We start from the raw sequence: 22,138 nt of genomic DNA, 5'->3' as shown, positions 1-22,138 counted from the left end.
ATGAGGCTGACGTAAGGCACAGCTTCTGCCACTGTCGGTCCTGAATCGCCCGTGCTGTCGCTTTTTCGTGTCGTCCTCATCACTGTCATTAGGCGACACTTCGGCAACAACAGAGACAACGATGGCGAAACGTTGAACCTCGTAGCCGACATCACTTCGCGGTTGCAGGAATACTGCTGAGCAACTTCTTCGCATTCCAAATGCCACACATCGTAGTCAACAGTAGATCCCTTTAGTATGCCATCGCCGACTTCTTCATGCCACGTTCGATAGCAGGAACGAAGTCCAATTTTTATTCTATGCTGAACACCCGGTGTTTTTTATCCAAGCTTCGGCATGACGCAAGTCCTAGCTTGCCCGGCACCACAACGCTCTCATGCACAGCGCCCAAATGATGTTGATATTGATGTGGCTTCAAGTGTAAGTACACAGGGCGCGTGGAGGCCATTGTTCTGATCTCTGAGGCTTGTTGTTCTGCCAGGCTGCCTGATTGGGACGATGCACCGCCTTGATTGCATGACGAAAAGTGGGAACACTACATGTTAACCGATACATACACAATAAGCTGGTACGGTTTATGCGGTTACAAAATGCATTATGTTCAATGGCCGCTGAGTCGGGGATCTAATTTTACTACTTTTAAAAAGAAACTACTGTTTAAGTAGATACGGTTTCACGACTTTTTACTGTACATATAGGTGGCATCCAAACACATATTCCAGTGGTGCTTTCTTTTGAGTAATAGCCACGAATCTAAAAGTCTATGCTTTTTGGTACTGCAAGTGTCTATAAATGTCACGGCCACCATTTTTTAGACATTACCTGGTGCCACTTCTAACAGAACGCTGCATAGAGAAAGAGCATAGCTTGCAAAATCTAACATGCTAAAAGAAAGAAAAAGTGAAAAAAAAAAGGACGCGCTGCGCCTTTTATCTTGAAGGTCTTGAGGGAGGGACAGAACTAACCTGCAACAGAGGCGTTGGCCATGCCTGGCCAGGCACAAACGCGTCTCTCCCCACTCAGACCTAAACAAAGGGCCGCAGATGGAAAGAGCAAAGCTGTGCGGTGAGGCCAGTGTCGCCAATGTGCTCCTGCACACTAACACTCTCGCCATCCACAATGGGTTTTAGTTCGAATTATCGGTGGTGGTGCGGATTTCAGTGTGAATTAGCGAGATGTGTTACATATTGCTTTCAAGACATTGTTGCACGGACCGTGGCGGCTACTTCGAAATATTTAAAATTTAGAATTAACGAGTAGTGAATTAATAAGCTTATACTGTACCACTGGATTGAATCGAATAGTGGACATTCGAATAATTCAATTCACATATCAGATATGAACTATTCGATTTTGCAAACATTTGATATACAGTCAACGACTGAATTTTTGGACGCCCAAATTTTCGGACATGCCTGATATTTCAGACGTCTTCGCGGCACCGCCACGAGCCCCATAGAATAAATGTATGAAGACATCTGAAGTTTCAGATGCTCCAACCTCCCGCCGTCCAATTTTCCGGACTTTTTGACGCCACGGAAGGTCATTTGATTCCTCGCACAGTGCCCTTGCGAAGGAAATTAACTTGCAGCCGAAGCATATCACCGCTTTGAACCACAACTAGCCGAATCTAGCCGTCACACACCGATTTGGTCTGGCCACGCTGGCTATGTTCATCGCCGCAAATGGTTGCACTTACGCCTCCGGCGGAGTTTCCGGAGTGGCGCTATTTCGTTTGTTTGCGCAGGCCATGTTTTGGCTAGCGTGGTGTGTGGTTGTGCTGTTGTGTCAAGTGTGCTCTGCGACGCTAGGCCTAGGTGCTTCGACGCTCGTCAGCGAACTCCACTGTTCGCAACTTGAGGATTTCGCTTGCCTTCGATGGCCCCCACTCTGTCTTTGTTGTCCTCGCCGATGGCATCGAATGGGAAAGCAGTACCGTACCCACGGAAATAACTTTTGAACAGTTTGTTGACGCTGACAATGAGCTCAACTTCTGCGCAGAACTGACTGACAAGGGAATAGTCCGTCAGGTTGTGGAGGATTCAGAAGACTCCGATGTTGAAAATGAGGAGCCAATGCCTGCGCCGCCTACAAGCGCCGAGTTGACGCGAGCACTGTTAACTCTTTCATCGTTGTACACTGCTGACATGACCCTTGCTCAGATCGAGGCGAATATGATTGCATGCAACCGGAACACCGTCCAAACAACATTCAACAAGTTCTTCAAGCCACTACAGCAATAACACTGGCTGCCCGACGATGCACATGTACATAATAAACCGGCAGTCGGCTGCATACAGAGTTTTTGAACGCCTCTTTTTATAGCACCTTCATTGATGCTTTGGCAGGGTTTCGGAAGTACTTCGCCCTTTACCTCTAGATCCGAGAAAAAAAGGAAAAAGGTGCATTTGTTTTGCATGCATTCATTTTTTCGGACTGCCTGAATTTTCGGATGTTTTTACGTTCCCTAGAGGGTCCGAAAAATCGGTCGTTGACTGTATTTGGTGTGGAGACCAATGCAGTGCCACATGTCGCATGTGCTGCAGTTCCCCTCGTGCTCGATGCTGCCCAAGCAAGCATTTCACTTGGTTTTTTGTTCAAAAGCACCGAGCGCTGCGCGTACGGGTTGCTCCAGCTGACACAGCCACGGGCTTTATCACTGTGAGCACTCCCCGACGTTGGCCCAATGCAGGGATCACACACACAGCTTGATGACGCAGGCAGTCGAAAGGTTTCGTTTTCGCTCGACTCTGTGCCACTGGCGCTTTCGTGTTTCAGTAGTTTCATTATTGCATAGTGTTGCACTGGTTTTGCTGGTACACGATACGTGCACAAAATGCAAGTAGCAGAGAATTCCATGACTATGTGATGTCGCGAGATGACCAAATGGTCCACGCCACTTGACCAAAAACCAGCTGCCGTGGTGAATCTAACCGGAAGTAACCCGTCGTGGTTGCTCAGTGGCTATGGTGTTAGGCTGCTGAGCACGAGGTCGCGGGATCGAATCCCGGCCACGGCGGCCGCATTTCGATGGGGGCGAAATGCGAAAACACCCGTGTGCTTAGATTTAGGTGCACGTTAAAGAACCCCAGGTGGTCGAAATTTCCGGAGTCCCCCACTACGGCGTGCCTCATAATCAGAAAGTGGTTTTGGCACGTAAAACCCCAAAATTTAATTTTTTTTTTTAACCGGAAGTACATGTTGCTGGGCTAGTTGGTTCACACTGCTGAGTAGACCGTAAATAAGATTGCTTTAGCGCAAACAAGGAAGGACGGAAGAGAACAAGGGGCGCGCCAACTTTCGACTATTTGGTTGAAAGTTGGCGCTCTCCTTGTTCTTTTCTGTCCTTCCTTGTTTGTGCCAAAGCGATCATAATTATGGTCTACTCAGCTTCGTCTTGACTCGGCTTCTCCAAGGCTGCGCGTTTGCATTTTGTGCCAAAAACCTCTGTCGGACCGTTTTACTCACCGATAGCAGCAAAGGGCGTTGATGGCTTACACAACGTCACCACTCCCCAGTTGCCTGGCGGGAGACTTGATAGATATAAAGGTGTTCGGACACTTTAGACACAATTTTCTAATAAACTAGGTATTTTTTTGACATAAAACAAGCACTGCGAAGTTTCTAGAATCATATTTAAACAGCCCATGTAGGCTTAGTATGTCTCTTTAGTGTCCCTTTAAAGGGCCCTTTACCAGGTCCCATAGCAAATTTTGGTTATAGGCTGGAAGTTGTTATGTGTCCTCTAGGGAGCGTTCTGCCACAAAAATTTTCCAGATCGGCTCAATAATAGCCGAGATAGAAATATTTCAGCGCCGCAAACCCATGATTTCAACAGGCGGGCTCCACTGCCAAGCAAGACGCTCTCTGCACTGTCCAGTTTAGCCTTTGCGAGCGAAATTCCTTCCCTGTGTTCTCCCATACCCGATCTCGAGGACCGCGTGATGCATACGTCACAGGCCGTGCCTTCATTTTTTTTTTTTTTTTTTCGCCTCGCTTTTTTTTTGCGCTACACATTTCTGCTGACCGCGCTTCGCGTGAGCTGTTGTCTCGTTTGCGCAGCGCACAACTTTGCGCGCTGTGCACAAGGAAACATGACTAGCGGTATAATTCAGTGCTACACGAATACTGAGGCAGAACAACTGGATCGCAGAGCATGATCACGCGCTGGAACATGGTAGAAAATGCATAGTTCCGGTACCTGCGCGCATGACCGCATGACCGTGGGAACAAGCAGACGAAGCGGAAGATCTCTCTTCCTTCGATGCAAAGTAAAACAAAAAACACAGAAGCACTTAGTTTCCAAATCTATAGCAGTGCGCTTTCTTTTCACTGCAACGTCGTGCATTGCCGATGATCAGCGGGCGAATCAGCCATCTTCCGTTTCGGCGGTGAGTCAAACAAGGCTGAGAAACCATGTGGCTAGGAACGATTTTGACGCAACCAACAAAGATGAAGATGAGCGATTATGCTGTCTGCACAACTGTGCTGAATGAGGAGCCAGCGAGCAATTTGGGAGCAGCGCAGTTGGCACGGTCCATTTGTGTTTTGGAGGGTGGCGCGGCGCAGAGCTATGAGCACCGTCCATTTATGTTCGGAGGTGTGGAAGGGCGACAGGAGAGAGGTGCACAGACAAGGCTGGAAAATGAGTGCATGGTGATTGTTGAGGTAGCGGGCCATCGTGCAGCGGCTCGAATTTCTCGTTTTCTTTTTTCTTTTCAAAAATTTCGCATTTCATTACCTTTCGGCACGGACACCCAGGAACCAGACTTTGTTATAACCGATAATGTGTCATTGAAGCATTGTAGTGAGTGGAGTATTTCACCATGGAAAACATACAAAAGTTGACAGTGCAGCAGCTTCTCATTGTTACAGCAGATATATTATTAAAACCGATATCGTCTAAGTGGGTTTGACTAGTATGTTTATAGGCATAATTTTTGTTGTTCCGATTTTACGACGCTTTTTCATGGTCCTGACAAAGCTCTATAATCGGGGTTCCACTAGCTTTTTTTTTTTTTCTTGTGGTCAAGCTAGGAGCAAGGTGGATATCTTCCATAGTTCAGCTTTCTTTTCTTTTTTTTACGCTGAGTACTTATACTAAAAATAGCAAATTATTTCTTTCATTCATGCTTCTTGAGGTGCTTCATTGAAGTTTAACATAAGAATCCTCAGAAACTCTGAGCAATTATTTCTGCTTTACATCCATTGGAAACACCAATGATGATTATACAACTTTATTTATCACGGCATACTTCCGACTGGTGCATCCTGAAATAAAACCTGCAAACACCAATAACGAGCATATTTCTAGCAATCGGGAAAAAGCTAATGGATAGTCTATGAACAGATTAACCTTTCTATTTACGACACTCACATTTGTAATCTTTCTCTTATAGAAGGATGAACACTATGTATGATGTAGACATTATTGTATCCTGTACTTCCATTTCACACCTTTGTCCATTTTTCTCTCCATTCTTTTTAGGAGCAACTTTACAGGTGGAACTGCACAGATGACAGGAAGTTTGAGAACTTCCTTCCACGGGTTTGGTGCATGCTGAAGAGATACCAGGTGAGATGGTGGGCTCATTTCAGCGTGAGTTAATGCTTTAAGGCACTTTGCTTGTCATTGGCATTGATGTGTTTTTTTTTTTTTTTTGGTGCAAAACAAGTTCAGTCAAACCCACTTAGCAAAATATTGAGGTGGCACAGAAATGTCATTCCTATATTGCTATAATGGATTGTTGTAGTTGGGTTATGCAGGAAAGAGAGAGCAACAAAGCTATTTTAAGCCTTTAATTGGTCACCTGATCCAGAGCAAGGCAGAGTACAAATTGCCTCACAGCAGAAGATCCATGGTCAGTCAAATTTGCATGCTTCACACGCAGTCAGTAGGTGTCCTTCTAAAGCACATCTGATTGTTCCATGTAGTGAAGCAGAATGTCTTTGCCAATATAAACTTCCGGAGAGACTTAGTTGCGAGCAGGGCTTCCTCAGGTGACATTACTTGCGCAGGCTCTTCTTGTGTGTCGTTGCTTTTGTTACTGTTGTCACATGCCGTGCCAGTCACTCTGGCAACAATCGCCTCATACGTCACAGGCCCAAATTTCTACAGCATATGTAATGTGCCAAAACTTCTCCAATCGCAGTGTGTCGCTATTGGCTAAGAACCAAAGCTCTGCCATTGCTCCACCAGATGAGCTAGCGATAATGTTCTAGCAGGTTGGTTCAGGCGAGTGGTTCAGGGCCCCATTCCGCTCACCTACACCCACCTGCTACAACATTACAATTTACACTCGAACCTCATTATAACGAAGTTGAAAGTTTAGCCAAAATTACTTCGTTATGTCTGTTACTTTGTTATATCCGTTACTACCGTTTATTTCAATATATGCCTACTGGGGTGCACAATCGTAAACATGGAAATAAGAAGACGGCTGAGCAGCCCACGGAACCGCTACACGACCACGCATGCGATGAAATTTGAATAAAAGAGCACAAGAATCTACGGTGTGTACAGCATGCGCCTTAGCATCTCATAAAGCAGCCTTAAGATAGCTGCCTCTATTGTGATGGTCTTTCGGCCCGTTTTCCACTTGGCTCGTCGCGGTCAAGCAACACTAGGCACGCAACACAGCGCACCGCTGTGTGATCAGGGAGGCAAGCAAACTTCGATGTGCTTGCTTCGCTCAGCTATTTTGTGGCCTCCAAGATTGCACCGATACCAGTGCGATTTCTGAGGCCATGCCCAGCTGCTAGCCCACTCAGCACGTCACATGCAGAGGGAGAAGTGAATTCACGGCCTGGGTGTGACCGTGAGATTGTGCCCGGAGGTCTCTGAGGCCAGGCCCAGCTGCGGCTGCCTGCGCGTTGCGCCGTAGAGAAAGAAGTGAATGCACTCATTTTTCTCACCGCTCACGTAGCTGTGCAGCATGCCACTGCTTGCCATGACCCTTGAGATTGCGCTGGGGAGATCCCAGAGGCCACGCACCACTGCGCCTGCCTGCGCCATGCATAGAAAGTGAATGCACTAATCATTCGCACTGCCACACATAGCTGTGCTGCGTGGCATGGTTCACGCCAGACAGAGAGGTCAATGGAAAAGTGTGATAGTAAGCCGATGCTCATGTGCAGGTGTGCAGCTATGTGTGGCGGTGAAAAAGACCACTGTTGCTTAACGACCTATTCGAAATGGGGATGCAGGAGTTTAGAACTGCTGCGGCGAACGAGTGCTGAACCCCGGGGAAAGCAATGTAATCGGCTTGCAACGGTCGGGTATTTTTTGGTTTCAGAGACGAATCTAGTTCGTTATATTGATTGGCAGGATGATTTCTCACTTCGTTAAAACGAGGTTTTTAATACATGGATCTCTATGTTGATTTCACAGAGAATTTTATTTACTTTGTTATATCCATTATTTCATTATGCAGTTAAACCTTGATATAATGAAGTCGGTAAAATCAGCAATTTGCTTCATTATATAGAAATTTTGTTCGATTGAAATTTGATCTTTTATGCAAATAAGTAGAGTCGCTGATCGATTCTTTTATAGGGGAAGGGGCCGCAGAATTTTCTGAATTATCGGGCAATCGAAAAAAGCGAATTCAAAGGAGAAAACAATTCATTTTACTAAATGTTGGAGTCGGTGACGAATGATACGGTTTCATGCCACGTACATCAGCAATATCATCTTGGTGGTACGGATTAAACAAAGCCAGCCACACTTTCCACTCCCGGGGCTGATAACGTCGCCCGCACTGGGACGGTGCTATCAGGAAAAGCGCCAACAGCGGGAAATGAATGCTTCGTCTGCCTCTCGCTCAAATGGGTCATTAAAACTCGAGATTACGCAACCTTCAATACTAAACACGTCGTAAGACAGCTTACATGCGGCTATGTAGTCTCCGCACGCCCACTTTGCATGCGTGGCTGATTACCTCTAAAGCAGGGTGCATGGCTGCATATGCGCTTAGCCGCTCTTACAGCCATGCACAGCCAAGACCCAGAGGCATGTCAACTTACCCCTCACTCTGCACCCCCACCCCCTTGCCCCCTCGCGCGCACTTGGTCGCGTTACTGTGAGCTCGCTCCCCTCCACCTCTTTGCCTTTGCTCGTAAGGAAGCTGGCACTCAAGAAGCCGCCATCTTTCTTCTCTCACCCTCACACACTATCACTTGCACCACAAGCACACAATGCACAAGGCGCAATAGGATCTTATTGCACTTGGACTTTATATACGGAACATGATGCAGCTCCACTTCAGTGGTTGATCTTGCCATGTGATTTGAGAGGTGCATTTGCAAAAAAATGGCTGTGGCTTAGCTAAGGTTAGGCCCAGGATGCGAAGCATACTAGCCTTTATTTTAACGCTACAGCGTTAAGGAGCTCGTGTCGCAGAAAAGCCGGTGTCGTCGGCGTCGGCTCAGGCGTGCGGCGCTTGCTCAGGCGCACATTTCGTTGTCGCGCCGAATGCTGCGTTGCTTGACGCTCACCGCGTCCGATGCGGGGCACGTAGTCGCTGCGCCGTAGCAAAGCCACCTAAAAACAGTCTCTGTAGCACGCCGCAACCTTCGCTTCTCATTCCAACGAGCAGCTCTGTCTCCAGGAGGCATCTCACCTCGTGTGTGTCTAGCAGAGGCAAGCGCAGCTGCTTATATACCGCCGCGACGCCGCGAGCGACAGCGCGAGTTGGAGCCCTGTTTCTTGTCTGTCGTGACGTCACGGTGTCACGTGGTCAGCCTTGAAGGCGACGCTGCGAGCGACGGCGCGAGTTCGAGCCCCATTTCTCCTCTGTCGTGACGTCATGGTGTCACGTGGTATTGAAGGCGACACCGCCGCGCCTGAGGAGCTGGGTTGAGCTCTAGTAATATGCTTCGCATAAAAGCCGCTCGTAATTCAATCATTTGACCATCTTCATCCGTGGATTTATTGTCTCGGCTTTCCTTTGCGGGGGCAGTGAAATTTCATTATATTGAAACGGCATACAAACGCACTTCGTTATATTGAGGTTCTAAATGCATGGGGTTCTATGGACAAGAGGTTATGAAAAGTTCAGTACTTCATTATATTGAGAATTTCATTATATTGAAGTTCGTTATCTCAAGGTTTAACTGTATCCTGTTTTGTTATGATTGTCGAGTGTACCACCTTTTTGAAGCAGTCCTTTAAAGGGGTACAGTGGACTTCTGAGTGTGATTCGATATTAACTTGAGTGCCATTATCAGCAATCTTGCTGTATTACTTTCACCACCATGTGCATATTGAGCACAAGTCATTTCAAAACTTGGAGGAAATAGAATGACTTACAGTTGAACACCGCAATAACAAAACTGTCGGGGAAAGCGAAAAAAATTTGTTTTCACAAGAATATCATTGTTGCGAAATGAGACGGCACAGACAGAGAATGTTTCTCATAACGAAACTTTGCTTTCAAAATTCTGTTAGTTCACTTGGCAAGCCTTGCTAGAGGCTGTACAACTGCATTGCTGACAGCACAAAGTGCTTCTGATGCATTGGTCAGTGATGCCAGCACTGCCATGGAGAGGTATTCTCGATCAATCACTTTCATATATACAACCATTTCCATGAGATTTCACGTACGTTGGCATCGGATGTGGAACAACAGTGTTCCACGCAGGCAACAGCATTCCTCTAGTGTAGGCTGCTGCCCATAGACACTGATGCATCCAGTGCTGAGTGCGACAGTGATTGTATCTCGTATCCCCTAAAGATGGACTGAAAATACGACTCCATTGCTCAAATCTACATCCGGTGGCCCCACATTCGCACGCAGTGCCTATTGGGTGGAACCAAAACTGCCGTTCTTGAAGGAGAGAACGCGTATTCTCAGACGATCACTCGATCACGGCCAGAGGTGTAGCAGCCCACGCTGCAACCACCATCTCAAACGTCGGAAACAAGTCCACACTAGTTAGACATGGGTTTTTTAGTTTTTGTTGCACTTTTCTTACTAATCCGTAAATTATGCACTGTGCTAGGTATGCAAAAGCCATCGTCATAGGAATGACGGTAGTTAGATGCGGTCATGCCATTTCGAATGTGATATCAATAAGCAAAGATGATGGCCATACGCATTTTCAGCGCACATGATTGCTTCCAGTGCTTTGCTGTATTTGTAAACAGAAACGGCAGCACTGCGATGGTGGCACTGTAATCACATTTTATTCAATTTAAGTGGGGAGAAAATGCATTTGAGCACTTTTTGTACTCAGTTGGCATTACAAGGGTAGATAATGTGGAGTATAGTGTTTCTCCAGATTATGTTGAGGTGGGATTGCAGTTTAGACACGTTTCATTGTCGAGAGATACAAAATGCATTGAACCCTATGGGCATTCGCTGGGATACAAAAGAATTTCTTGTCTCAGGCTTTCATTATCGTGGGGTTCGACTATAAAATTTCCTATAATACTGGCATCCAGTCTCCAGACTTGCTGTTGCATTTGGAGGGAAGAACAATAGTTCTTTGCTCAAAAGGTCTGCCACTAAATGGTGTGCACTGCAATTGCTCAGAACCAGTGCCACGTTCCTTCCTTCCTTCGTGTTCTGTCTAATCACTGAACAGCACAAACCATTCATGGAAAAGCTCCCCCATCCGCCAAGCCTTCTGGCTATTGCAGTATTGCAATGGTACTCTTTCAAAATGCCATAGAAGCAGCAGGGAACTTATTGTTTCCATCCATAGTTGATAAACAAAACAAAAAAAGAGGCTCATGCACTTTTCTGTGTTTCTGCCCTTCCACTGTTCACCTTTCAGAGCTTGCGTTTCAGATGGCTATATTTCATAGCCAATATTGTTGCTGCTACAGTTGTCTGTCTTGATGCACCTGGAGGATATTGGGCAGTGTTTTCTCCATTCATGGCCACTTTGCATCTGTCAGGTGATGCTGCCTGGATGGAAGCAATACATATCAAAGCCAATCTTGTTTTTCTTGAACCCTCTAAATACAGCCACTTTATTGGGGAATTTTTTTTTCTGCCTAATTGGTCCAGTGACTGTCATGTTCAATGCGCAGACATTCAGGAAATACCTGCTTGCATGACGGTGTGACAGCTTGGGGGCTGTGACATGCAGAAAGACTTATGTTTTTGTTGTGATGCATTGCAAGTGCCTCCTTGAAGCTAAATATCCCAAAAGGACACTGCTCTTTCGGTCTAGTCAGCCCAATAGTTGTTGGCCACATCCAGTGGACAAGCCAAACCACCACGCTCGCAAGGCTGCATTAGCGTGTCCCGTGTGTCCATAATTTGTTGCTCATCCTATGTAGTGACATGGTTTTGGGTGATTCTTTTGTATTCTCTTACTAATTTTTGTTGTTCAGAGTAATCAGGCAGTTTATAAATGGTGCCAACTCCACTTACTGTGTCGGGTATCATCATTGTCCTATTGTAGTTGAGTGGTAGCTAGCGTTACCATCATTGGCTACTCCAACCCAGCTGCTGCTACATGCGGCTATGTAAAACTTGGCACATTCTAATAAAGGACAGTTGTGGTCCGTCCGTTACTGATGCCTCACTCGCTGTTGCGGCCGTTAGACCCACGCCATGACACAACACCATGCTTGCTGTTTGTGCTGACAAGGACTGCAATAACGTGAAGTACCAGATTGTGAAGAAAGCTGTAATCATTTTAAAGCAGTTGCCCTCGGGTCTTAGCTGAAAATATACGCAGATTTGGTGCAAGCACTGTGATATTATCCTTCTGTAGTGACATGACAATAGTCAAAATACAAATTGACCTGGTTGCATGCAAGCTTGTGTGTGTAGAGCAATGCATTGGCAAGGTTATCTGGCCACTTGTGCAATAAAAGCACTTCTTGTGTGAACCCTCTTTTTTTTTTCTCCAGGCTTACTATTATTCAAATGATGGTAATCTCTACTGGTGTCTGAGTAATCCTGTTGTGTTGCGTTATACTAGTGCCGATAATTTTTGGTTTTTCTTGGATCCTGCAACTGCATCCTTGTCTTAATAATTGTGGCTGCCTTATGATCACATGAATATAGTAAGTTAAATTTATGATCCGTATCTTTGCTAAATACATGACTAGTATCTTTTGTGATAAACCATCAGATGTGTCGACTATTCAAGCTGCAGCACAAATAAGAACTAGTTGCAACATTTTGTTTCCCTCAAGCTGCTTATCAACATGTGGTGCCTAGTATAGTAGTTGCATGCTGTAGGTTTTTGCAGCAGTTGGGAGTGCTTTTCATTGCATTGTGTCAAGTAAAGTTTTACAGTGTAAGCTGTTATGGGCTCAAATCCAACTGCAACCACTGGTGTCCAATCGCAGCTATTGCCAGGCTCCTACCCACGTTGGAGGATTGACCAATAAATAGTTGGATTGTCTTGAGAAAGAAAAAAGTTGCATGCCTGCACCATACATACATGAAAAACATGTATGGCATAGCTGATTAAATCAAGTAGGCTAGGTGACTGTTTGTCACTGCCCCGTGTTAAAGGGGATGCCAGTAAATCATCATGATAATCATCACCATCTTCCTTAGCATCGTATTGTGCCATGTGTCACGTGATATGAAATCTGTTCCACGTAGTGTCGACATGTGTGCACTTTGCATTGCAGTTTTGTATTATTACACCATGTGGGTCCTATGCACTACGGAGGATTAGCCAATAAGTGGATGGATTGTCTTGAAGAAGAAAAAATAAGAGTAAGGAGATATATACAAATGCTTAAACGAAACATGTGTACAGCAGACCTGATTAGATCAAGCAGGCTAGGTGACTGTTTGTCACCACCCCGTTTCAAAGGGGATGCCAATAAATTGTCATCATAAACAATAGCAGCATCACCATCAAATTGTGCACCACCTAACATAGATATGTGCAAACTTTGCATTGCAGTTGCATTGTATTCTACCAGGTGTCCCAGCATGTAGCATTTGTATGTTGCATGTGGCTGGACCTAGTTAACTCAAGCAGGTTAGGTGACTGTCACCATCTCGTATCAAAGGAGATGCCAGTAAATCATAATCATCAACATCATCGTATCTTGCCACGGGTGATTGGATGTGACAAGTGTGCCGCGTTGTCTTGATGCCTGTGTTTACGCTTTATGGCGCCTCCTCACAAGGTACAAACTGCTGCTAAAGAAGTGAATCATAGAGCTACGCGTTTGGCTACATACAACCAGGCAACGTTGGGCTCAGCAAACTGCTGTACAGAGAGCAGCACAAGCTGTAGCTCACTGTCAACACTGTGCGGACAGTTCAGATCATTCTCATGAAAACAATGCAGACTTTGGCGCGAAGACCCTCTAGTGTGTGCTGCTGAATATGGAGCTCCTTTGGAGCCGCTCCTCTAGCTTATGCTGTGACTGTGCTGTGTGTGCCGCGCAGGCCTGTGACTTTTTTAAAGCACATTTGTTTGTGGGGCTAGCAATGTAAAAAGTGTTAAGCTTGGATAGAGAGAATGAAATGTTTACTACGGGCTGCTGGTGGGTTATGATGGTTGCTCCTCCTGTGCTGTCGGGAAAATACAGGTCGTTTTGTACTGTAGAAGGGCACTGCACTGGTGAAAAATGTACATGGGGGAAAAGCTTTTTGCTTCCCACTAAGACAGTCATGGTGCCATCGTTTTAGGAGCTTGAGAAAAATACAAATGTGCGTGACACTTGTGGGTTAATATTAGTTCTGTATTTTTAGATTAATCTGATAAAGTGAGGGAACACTCACCGTAAAAAAAAAAAATTTGAAGATTCAGATTTATCCAAACTGAATTTTGCTACCCTCAGTTGAGATTACATGAATGTGTCATGACTACATTTGCAAAACAAAGTGGGAGAAGCTGCAGGTGTTCATCGTGACAACACTTGCACAACCTGCTTGTCATGCCGAGCTTGCAAAAGGAGAATGCTGAAAAATACTCTTTTACATGATGTCTTCCCTGTCCTTGCCATGCACCTGCAGGCACTGCTATTTCGTTGGAATAATGTCGACTGCATGCTCTACATTGTAGGTGAAAAGTGCTGTGAAGTTGTTAACAGCTTCCGAGATGCTGTGTGGCTGTTGCAGAAAAGTGGAGCTGTGCTGTGCGGAGACATGTTCCTCACGAGTTGCACTGCATTAGTAGGTGACTCATTCTGGTACCGCGTTTAGAAGGTGAAGCCAATCATGGAAGTTGAACTGCCAGCATTTTTCAACATGCATGTGCAATTGTTCTCTGTCATTTTACCTCTTGGGCATGACACGATCTTGCGGCCAAGAGCCAAGACAGTTCCTAGATTATCAGGCATTGAAGAAGTTGCTACCCTAGTTTTGTGGAGCATAAATGCCCGTGACTAGCCCACCCTTCCATGTGCTGTGCTTAACCCTACTGGCTTTTTACTGTATTCAGCGCGAAAATTGAAAGGATGTTCTTAAAGGGACCCTGAAACAATTTTGACGATATTGTACAAATGTACTGAGTCGTAAGAGTAGGTCCTTCTGATCATTAATTGATGCATCTAAGTGCTCCACGTGAAGCGTGTAATTTATTATAAGGTTTTTAACATGTACATCGCTGCCAATCGCAGCACACTGCTCGGCAGATCAGCCGCCCCTACACATATGACATAAATCACCCAATTGATGTCAGTAGGGCGAGCTATCTGATTGGCTAACCAGGGCATGTCATCGATAATTTTTCCACCTTTATGGTGACCAAATGATGTTCGTAATAGTTGGAATGTTAGTTAATTTGTTTCTATAAAAAGAAAGTAACAGAAAGAGAATGCAGAAGGACAATTTCTCACTGCACTTAAGCACTGCCGGCACACAGCAAGCCTCGTCTGCTTGTGTTACAACGTGCTCCGTCTTGATGAGAGCTTCGCAGTCAGTGTCGGTCTGTCTTTTCCTGAGCACCATGAATCGACTTTATTGAGTTGTGGGCTGCAGGCGTAGTGACTGGCAATATGTCAAGCTGCGACATTGTGTCCCTCTGCAAGGCAGCACATGAGCGGAGCTGCAGCGACGCATCTGACTGTCGTTATCCGATCAGTGCCAGAATTTGTGCATTTGCGGCCGTCCTTTTACACCGGAGGATTACCACCACAATAGTGTTTCGCGAGTCTGGTATTCAGGTAAACGCAAGCGAGGGGACAAGGCCAGGCTGCTTGACCTTGCCGTTTCACGGGAGGAGCAGAAGCACAAATGTGAATGGTCTGCACGGTGCAGCCACCTGGTGGCACTGAGCTCAACCATACACGGTAAAAGTAACGAAATGTATTCTAATTTGCTGCTGGTGTAAATTTTTCGCAGCAGTGTAATCATGAACACGTTGTTTTTGTAAATGTTTAAAATGTTCTACACTTGGTTAGAGCAATATTAGTGCTTTGTTTGGCTGGTTAAGCGCTGCGCCAACAAGTGGCTGGACCGTGCAGACCGATCAGGCCGCTCATGTATGTCTACACTAAAGTTCCTTCATCAGCATGAGTTTACGCTTCCAGCCATCTGCCGAAATGCCCAGCTCGCCTGTGGTTACCGGAATACCAGACACGTTCGGTACTTCGACAGACTACTCGCAACGCACGCTGCTTTGATAGCTCTCGCTTGGGGTCGACTGCCAAGCAGCTGGCGGAGAGTTTGGAGAGGCTTCGCGCGCGTGCTCCTAGAGAACCGGAAGTAGACGACACGACGTGCCATCTTGACGCAGAGCCAGTGGAGGCGGGCTTAGCCCCGATCACTCGGCGAACGAGTTGAGGAGAAAATGCATGACTTTGGAGGAGGGTAACTTGTAATCACCCGTAGCTCTCTTAAAATGAGATGTTTCACACGAATTGTGGTGCGAATTATAAACTATAGCACTACCCTTCGCGTCTGCAAAATTTTTCCGAATTGTTTCAGGGGCCCTTTAATGTTTAGTTCTGCAAATTGGAAAGCGTGCAAATAACAGTAATAAACCCTTTTGCTTTGTAAATGTCGACTAATTCAGAATGTTTCTGCTGATTACTGCCTTTATTTGTTTCTTTTTATGAAAGCTGTTTGTGAAGTATGGGTGAAACTAAACGGTGAATAATTCTAAGAGGCCAAAAAACTCAAAATTTTGTGGCACTTAAAAAAAAAGCTTTGATAAACTCTAGATTTTTACAGAAAAAAAAAAAACATTCCAAAAAATATCCTCCAATTTTTCCCCAAAATAAACTCCGAAAACACAAAACTCTGTTCATGATGCTAAGTAGTTGAGACCTCTGAAAGTATTACCACACTGCACATGTAAAACAGCTTTTTCGAAAATGGTTTCAGGTTGAGCCCACAGAAAAGTACCTGCGTTCTTTTCACGAATAAGAGAGGAATAGTACCACGTCCTGCTATTGAGCTCTCTGGTAGCAGATTACCTGTAAGCGCTGAGCACAAGTTTCTCGGCATCATACTGAATTCGAAACTGACATTAATCCTGCATATTAAATACTTGAAGGCTAAGTGCCTCAAAACAATGAACTTATTGAAACTTCTATCAAGCACAACATGGGGCAGTGACAGGAAATGTCTTTTGAACTTGTATAGGTGTCTTGTTGGCTCACGTCTTGACTATGGCGCTATAATATATCAGTCCGCTACACCAAGTGCTTTAAAGATGTTGGATCCTGTCCATCATTTAGGAATCCGCCTCGCGACTGGAGCCTTCAGGACAAGCCCCGTACAAAGCCTTTATGCAGAAGCAAATGTATGGTCACTCCATTTTCAGAGATCATACAGCAGTTTTACATATTTCCTCAAAGTAAATTATAACCGTGAACACCCCTCTTATTCATGCATAAACGATATGACCGATGACATACTCTTCAATAACCGACCTGCAGCGAGAAGACCGTTCTCTTTGCGCGCAAGGAACCTCAGTGAGGAAATGGGTGTTCCAGTGCTTGAACATTGTCTTATGTCTCCAGCAAAACTGTTAGCGCCATGGCAGTGGCAGCGGATAGAGTGTGACACATCCTTTGTAGAGGTCACTAAACATGTGCCAGAGACACATATCAAAAGGCATTTCTTGGAGCTCTAGTACAAGTACTCGTGCACAGAGTTCTACACAGACGCTTCTAAGTCGCATGCCGGGGTGTCCTACGCAGCCATTGGTCCATCCTTCTCGGAATCCGGTGTACTGCACCCTGAAACAAGTATATTTACGGCTGAGGCCCATGCACTGTTGTCGGCTATGAAACATATCAGAAAATCAAATCTTCAAAGATCAATTGTATTTACAGACTCCTTAAGCGTCATAAAAGCCTTGAAGTCACTCTGTAAGCACAAAAACCCTGTACTTACTGAGCTCTATTCCATTCACTGTAGAACGTATATGTCTAACCAGCATGTCATATTATATGCTGGGTACCTGGCCATAGAGGCATCGAGGGGAATGTACTAGCTGACGAAATGGCTACATCAATCACCTCGCAGGCTATTATTCCTACGGCTGCTGTCCCTGTCACAGATCTGAAGCCTCTCTTACGGAAGAATCTGCGAAGCCACTGGCAACGCTTGTGGGACATGGAAGCTACGAATAAGCTTTGCTTGATTAAGCCAAAGTTAGGTTTCTGGCCCCCGAAAACGAAAACACGACGAACTGATGTCCTGTTCTGTCGACTTAGGATAGGACACATCTATGACACCCACAATTTTTTACTGACCGGAAATGAACCTCCAACGTGTGGTAGATGTGGTGAGAGGCTGACCGTTCTCCACGTCCTCCTCGAGTGTCGGGAAGCCGAAGCTGAGAGAAAGAGACATTTTCCCCTTGTATATCGCCAGCACACCCCTCTCCATCCAGCAATGTTTCTTGGTGAAGAACCGTTCTTTGACACCAAATCAGTTCTAAATTTCTTGAACGATGTCAACTTGCAAGTTTTTAGCCCCAGATATTCATAGCACATCCTCTTCCTAGAGGATGCCGCTGTGATGGTAGTCTAGCATAGTACATGCCTACAGGCCCTTGCATCCCAAGGACTCTGTTAAGCCAGTAGTGCTTATTGGAAAAAGTATATCTGTGAGATATATCACTAAATCATCATTATTTCACAATGTGTATTTCATGTCCATTGTACAGTCCATTAACCATCGGCATAGTTTTATCTTGTATAGGTTTTATGCATTTTAGACCGACTGTTTTTAGGCTCCTTTACAGCCACCGTAACATCTGCCCTTCGTTATTCATACCTCCATTGCAAACGCATTACCACCGGCCTGGCGCTCTTTGGCCACGTTTGGCCCTTGCGCCACGAAACACCACATTCATCAAAACAGCTTTTTGTTTATACTGACATGAAATTGTCTTTTTTTAGTTATTAGTTATATGAAGGTTCTGAACCTTGATACCTTGGGAAAAATATTGGCAAGCCTTGGAGCACCATTAATAATTTATCATAGTAGCTTTCATATGAACCAGTTTCGGTTTCTTTTCCAAGGGTTTGTTTGTAGGTGTCATGATGCAGAAGGTGTATTACATGGGAGCACAGGACATGGTGAGTTTTTGGCACTTGCTCCAGCTTGCTCGGAGGTCTCATTATGTGGCGCAGTGTAGCAGCATAACAGACCACCAAGCCATTTTTCCCGTCTTCTCTTCACTTCTTATTACTTCCATATTTTCTGGCGGCAAGGGTTAACCTTGTGTAGTTTATTCAACCTTGGGTCTATTATATTAGGTTATAGTGGCTATGTACAGCTGGCGTCTACGTTTCCTTCGGATCTTGTAGCGTGCCCTTGTTGGGCTCGATGGTGGGTGGCTGGCATGGCTGCTGAAATTAAAAAACGTGTATGGCTATATCATCCTTCCCTTGTCTGTCTGATCGGCCTCTTAACAGAAGAGGACTCACCGAAGAGAAGTTGCAGTTTTTTTTTTCAACCTAAACAAACGTTTGCACGAGTTCACGTTATTCATACTGAAAATCCTGAAAAGACAGAATGATTTCACCTTTCACGGTTGCGAAATGTCTCTCTGAATCAGTTGGCCCAAGCTACAAAGTTGCAAAAATGGCTAGCGGCAACCTCCTGCTTGAAGTCCGTGATAAACAACAGCATGACAAGCTCCCAAATCTGGTCTCCTTCGGTAATGTAAACATAACAGCAACTCCCCATTGATCCATGAACACAAGCAAAGGAGTAATTTCCGACGATGACCTGCTGTATCTGAGCGAGGAAGAGCTCCTAGAAGGTTGAAAGGAACAGAATGTCACCATAATAAAGAGCATTATAATCAAACGGGAAAACAAAGAAATTCCAACTAAACATCTAATTGTTACCTTTATGTCCACTGTGCTGCCAGAAACATTAGAAACAGGATATACTAAAGTCCGAGTCCGACCATACATGCCGAACCCTCGGAGATGTTTCAAGTGCCAGAGGTACGGCCACGGCTCACAAAGCTGCCGGGGCCGACAAACCTGCGCAAAGTGCGGTGTCCACAATCACCTTTCAGATAACTGTAATGGCGCACTTCACTGTCCCAACTGCGACGGTGGACATGCAGCTTTCTCTAGAGCTTGCCCCTACATGGCAGAAAAGAAGTAATCACCCTCAAAGTAAAAGAGAATATTCCCTTTCTTCATACCGCAGGGTATGCGGGTGTGGCACGTAGGGGGGCGACACCGCAGCAGACTGGGGCATTAGCCCAACCCACAAAGTGTGTGGCCGCAGCAGTGCCCCAAGCCCCCCAGGCGACACCAGCGAGCGCTGCTGCGCCGTCTCTAAAGGAAGGCCCATCAGCCTCTGGTTTGGTGGCCTCTAAGGCTCTGCTTTTTGAGGCAAGGCCTTTTTGAGCGGAAGTCCAGCGGCTCCAAGGAGTCGATGGACACATCTACAAACGAGGCGATGCACCCAGCGGCGCGTTTCTGGTGACCACTATAAGAAAAAACCTTGATCACGGGGCCAGGAAAGGCTCCATAAGCGAGCTGGCTCCTCTTGACACACAACACATAAACACAAACAGTATGGATACACAAATATTACACTGGAACATGAGAGGTCTGATCCACAACCTCGATATCAAAGAGCTCTTACACAAATACAATCCAAAGGTGCTGTGTGTTCAGGACACACATCTTAAATCTACGCAAACAAGCTTTCTCAAGCAATATGCTATTTTCTGGAAAGACCGGGATGATGCTGTTGCATCGTCCGGTGGGGTAGCAATAATAGTTGACAAAGTCGTTGCTTGTTGGCAACTGCAATGCCGAACTCCTCTTGAAGCAGTTGCTATTGAAGCAGTGCTATTCAATAAACTAGTTACCATCATGTCTGTATACATCCTCCCAAGTTATCAACTCTCTAGCACAACATTTCAAAGGTTTATTGATGAGCTCTGTTACCCTTACATAGTCGTCGGTGATCTAAATGCGCATAGCACACTGTGGGGCAACTCTCGCTGTGATGTGAGAGGACGGCTTATAGAAAACATCCTATTCTCTTCAAGTTCCTGCTTGCTTAACAAGAAAAAGCCAACATTTTACAGCTCACACAAAACATTTTCTTTGACAGACCTAAGCATAGCGTCTAGTATAATTAATTGTGCCATATCTAGAGTGGGATGTCATAAATAACCCTTATGGAAGTGATCTATTCCCTATCGTTCTAAACCTGAAAAAACGAAGTGAGTGTCCTGCGCACATTCCTCGATGGAAAGTTGATTCAGCCGACTGGTCGAAGTTTTGCGAACTAACTCAGCGGCCCTGAAATTATATCTGTGAACTTAGCCTAAACGATGCAGTAGCATACATAACAGCGTTATTTATTGACGCTGCATCAGTATGTATCCCCCAAACAAACGGGTCACCCTCGAAATGATATTCCATGGTGGAATGAGGAGTGCAAGGAAGCCCGGAAAAAGCAAAACAAGGCTTGGAATCTCCTCCGTAACTCCCCAACCACAGAGGACCTAATTAATTTCAAGGTGATCAAGTCGAAAGGTAGAAGAACATGCCGCCGCGCCAAATGGGAAAGTTGGAAAAACTACATCAGCAGCATCAATTCATATACAGACGAACGAAAAGCCTGGAGCAGGGTGAACAAAATAAAAGGCCACGAAACTCATCCTTTACCTTTATTAAATACACAAGGAGACACCCTTGAGGACCAGGCAGATTATTTAGAAGCACATTTCGAGCACATTTGCAGTACATTTCACTACACAGGTACATTCCTAAAATACCAGCGACTAGCAGAACAGCTGCACTTGGGGCGTAAAAGCACATCCAATTAAGTATACAATCGCCCATTTAAAATGGCCGAGTTCTAGGCCTAACTGAACTGCTACAACAAGTCCGCTCCAGGAAGTGACAGAATAATGTACGAAATGATCAGACACACACACCGAAACCCCAAAAACACTACTGTAACTCTTCAGCTCCATGTTCTCTGCCGGCTACATTCCATTTGCCTGGAAAGAAGCAATCGTAATCCCTATTCTCAAAGAGGGCAAGGACCCTTCCTCACTCAACAGTTGTAGGCCTATAGCTCTGAGAAGTTTTCTATGCAAGCTATTTGAGAAAATGATTAACCGTTGCCTCATCCATTTTCTGGAAAACAACAAGATGCTCAATCCCTTACAGTGCAGTTTTAGGGAGGGCAGATCCACAACAGATCACCTTGTTCGCATCGAGACAAATATCCATGATGCCTTTGTCCACAAACAGTTTTTCTTGTCAGTATCTTTAGATATGGAGAAGGCATACGACACAACCTGGCGCTTTGGAATCCTCCGTGATCTGTCTGAAATGGGAGTTCAAGGCTACTTGCTGAACATGATTCAGAGTTGCCTCTCCAATCGCACGTTCCGTGTTAGAGTTGGTAACATTCTGTCTCGTCCATTTATGCAAAAGGCTGGTGTTACACAAGGAGGTGTGCTGAGCTGCACTCTTTTATTGTCAAAATGAACTCGTTCCAGACTGCCATACCACATACTATGTTCTATTCTGTATATGTGGATGACTTTCAGATAGGTTTTAAATCATGTAATCTAAGTATCTACGAGCGACAAGTACAGCTTTGCATAAATAAATTGTCTAAGTGGGCGGACGAAAACGGTTTTAAACTAAACCCTCAAAAAAAGTATGTGCATTCTGTTCTCTAACAAAAGAGGTATACTGGTGGACCCCGTAATCTGTCTCAATGGAGAATGGTTATCTGTGAGCTGT

General features: G+C 45.3%; 1 protein-coding gene across 4 annotated transcripts in view; it reads left to right on the top strand.

Annotated features, from left to right (window-relative positions):
- Positions 1–22,138, top strand: part of Pcif1 (Phosphorylated CTD-interacting factor 1) — a 192,926-nt gene that overhangs the window by 63,581 nt on the left and 107,207 nt on the right. For all 4 annotated transcript variants that reach the window (XM_070530929.1, XM_070530930.1, XM_065453879.2 and 1 more), the window contains exon 10: positions 5,489–5,575. In XM_070530929.1, the coding sequence (XP_070387030.1) occupies positions 5,489–5,575 (87 nt within the window). The remainder of the gene's footprint in view (positions 1–5,488; positions 5,576–22,138) is intronic.

The sequence above is a fragment of the Dermacentor albipictus genome, chromosome 1 (genome assembly GCF_038994185.2).
Source record: "Dermacentor albipictus isolate Rhodes 1998 colony chromosome 1, USDA_Dalb.pri_finalv2, whole genome shotgun sequence".
NCBI classification, from domain to species: domain Eukaryota; kingdom Metazoa; phylum Arthropoda; class Arachnida; order Ixodida; family Ixodidae; genus Dermacentor; species Dermacentor albipictus.
Note: the sequence above shows the minus strand (reverse complement) of the source record. Positions and strands in the feature narration are given on the sequence as shown.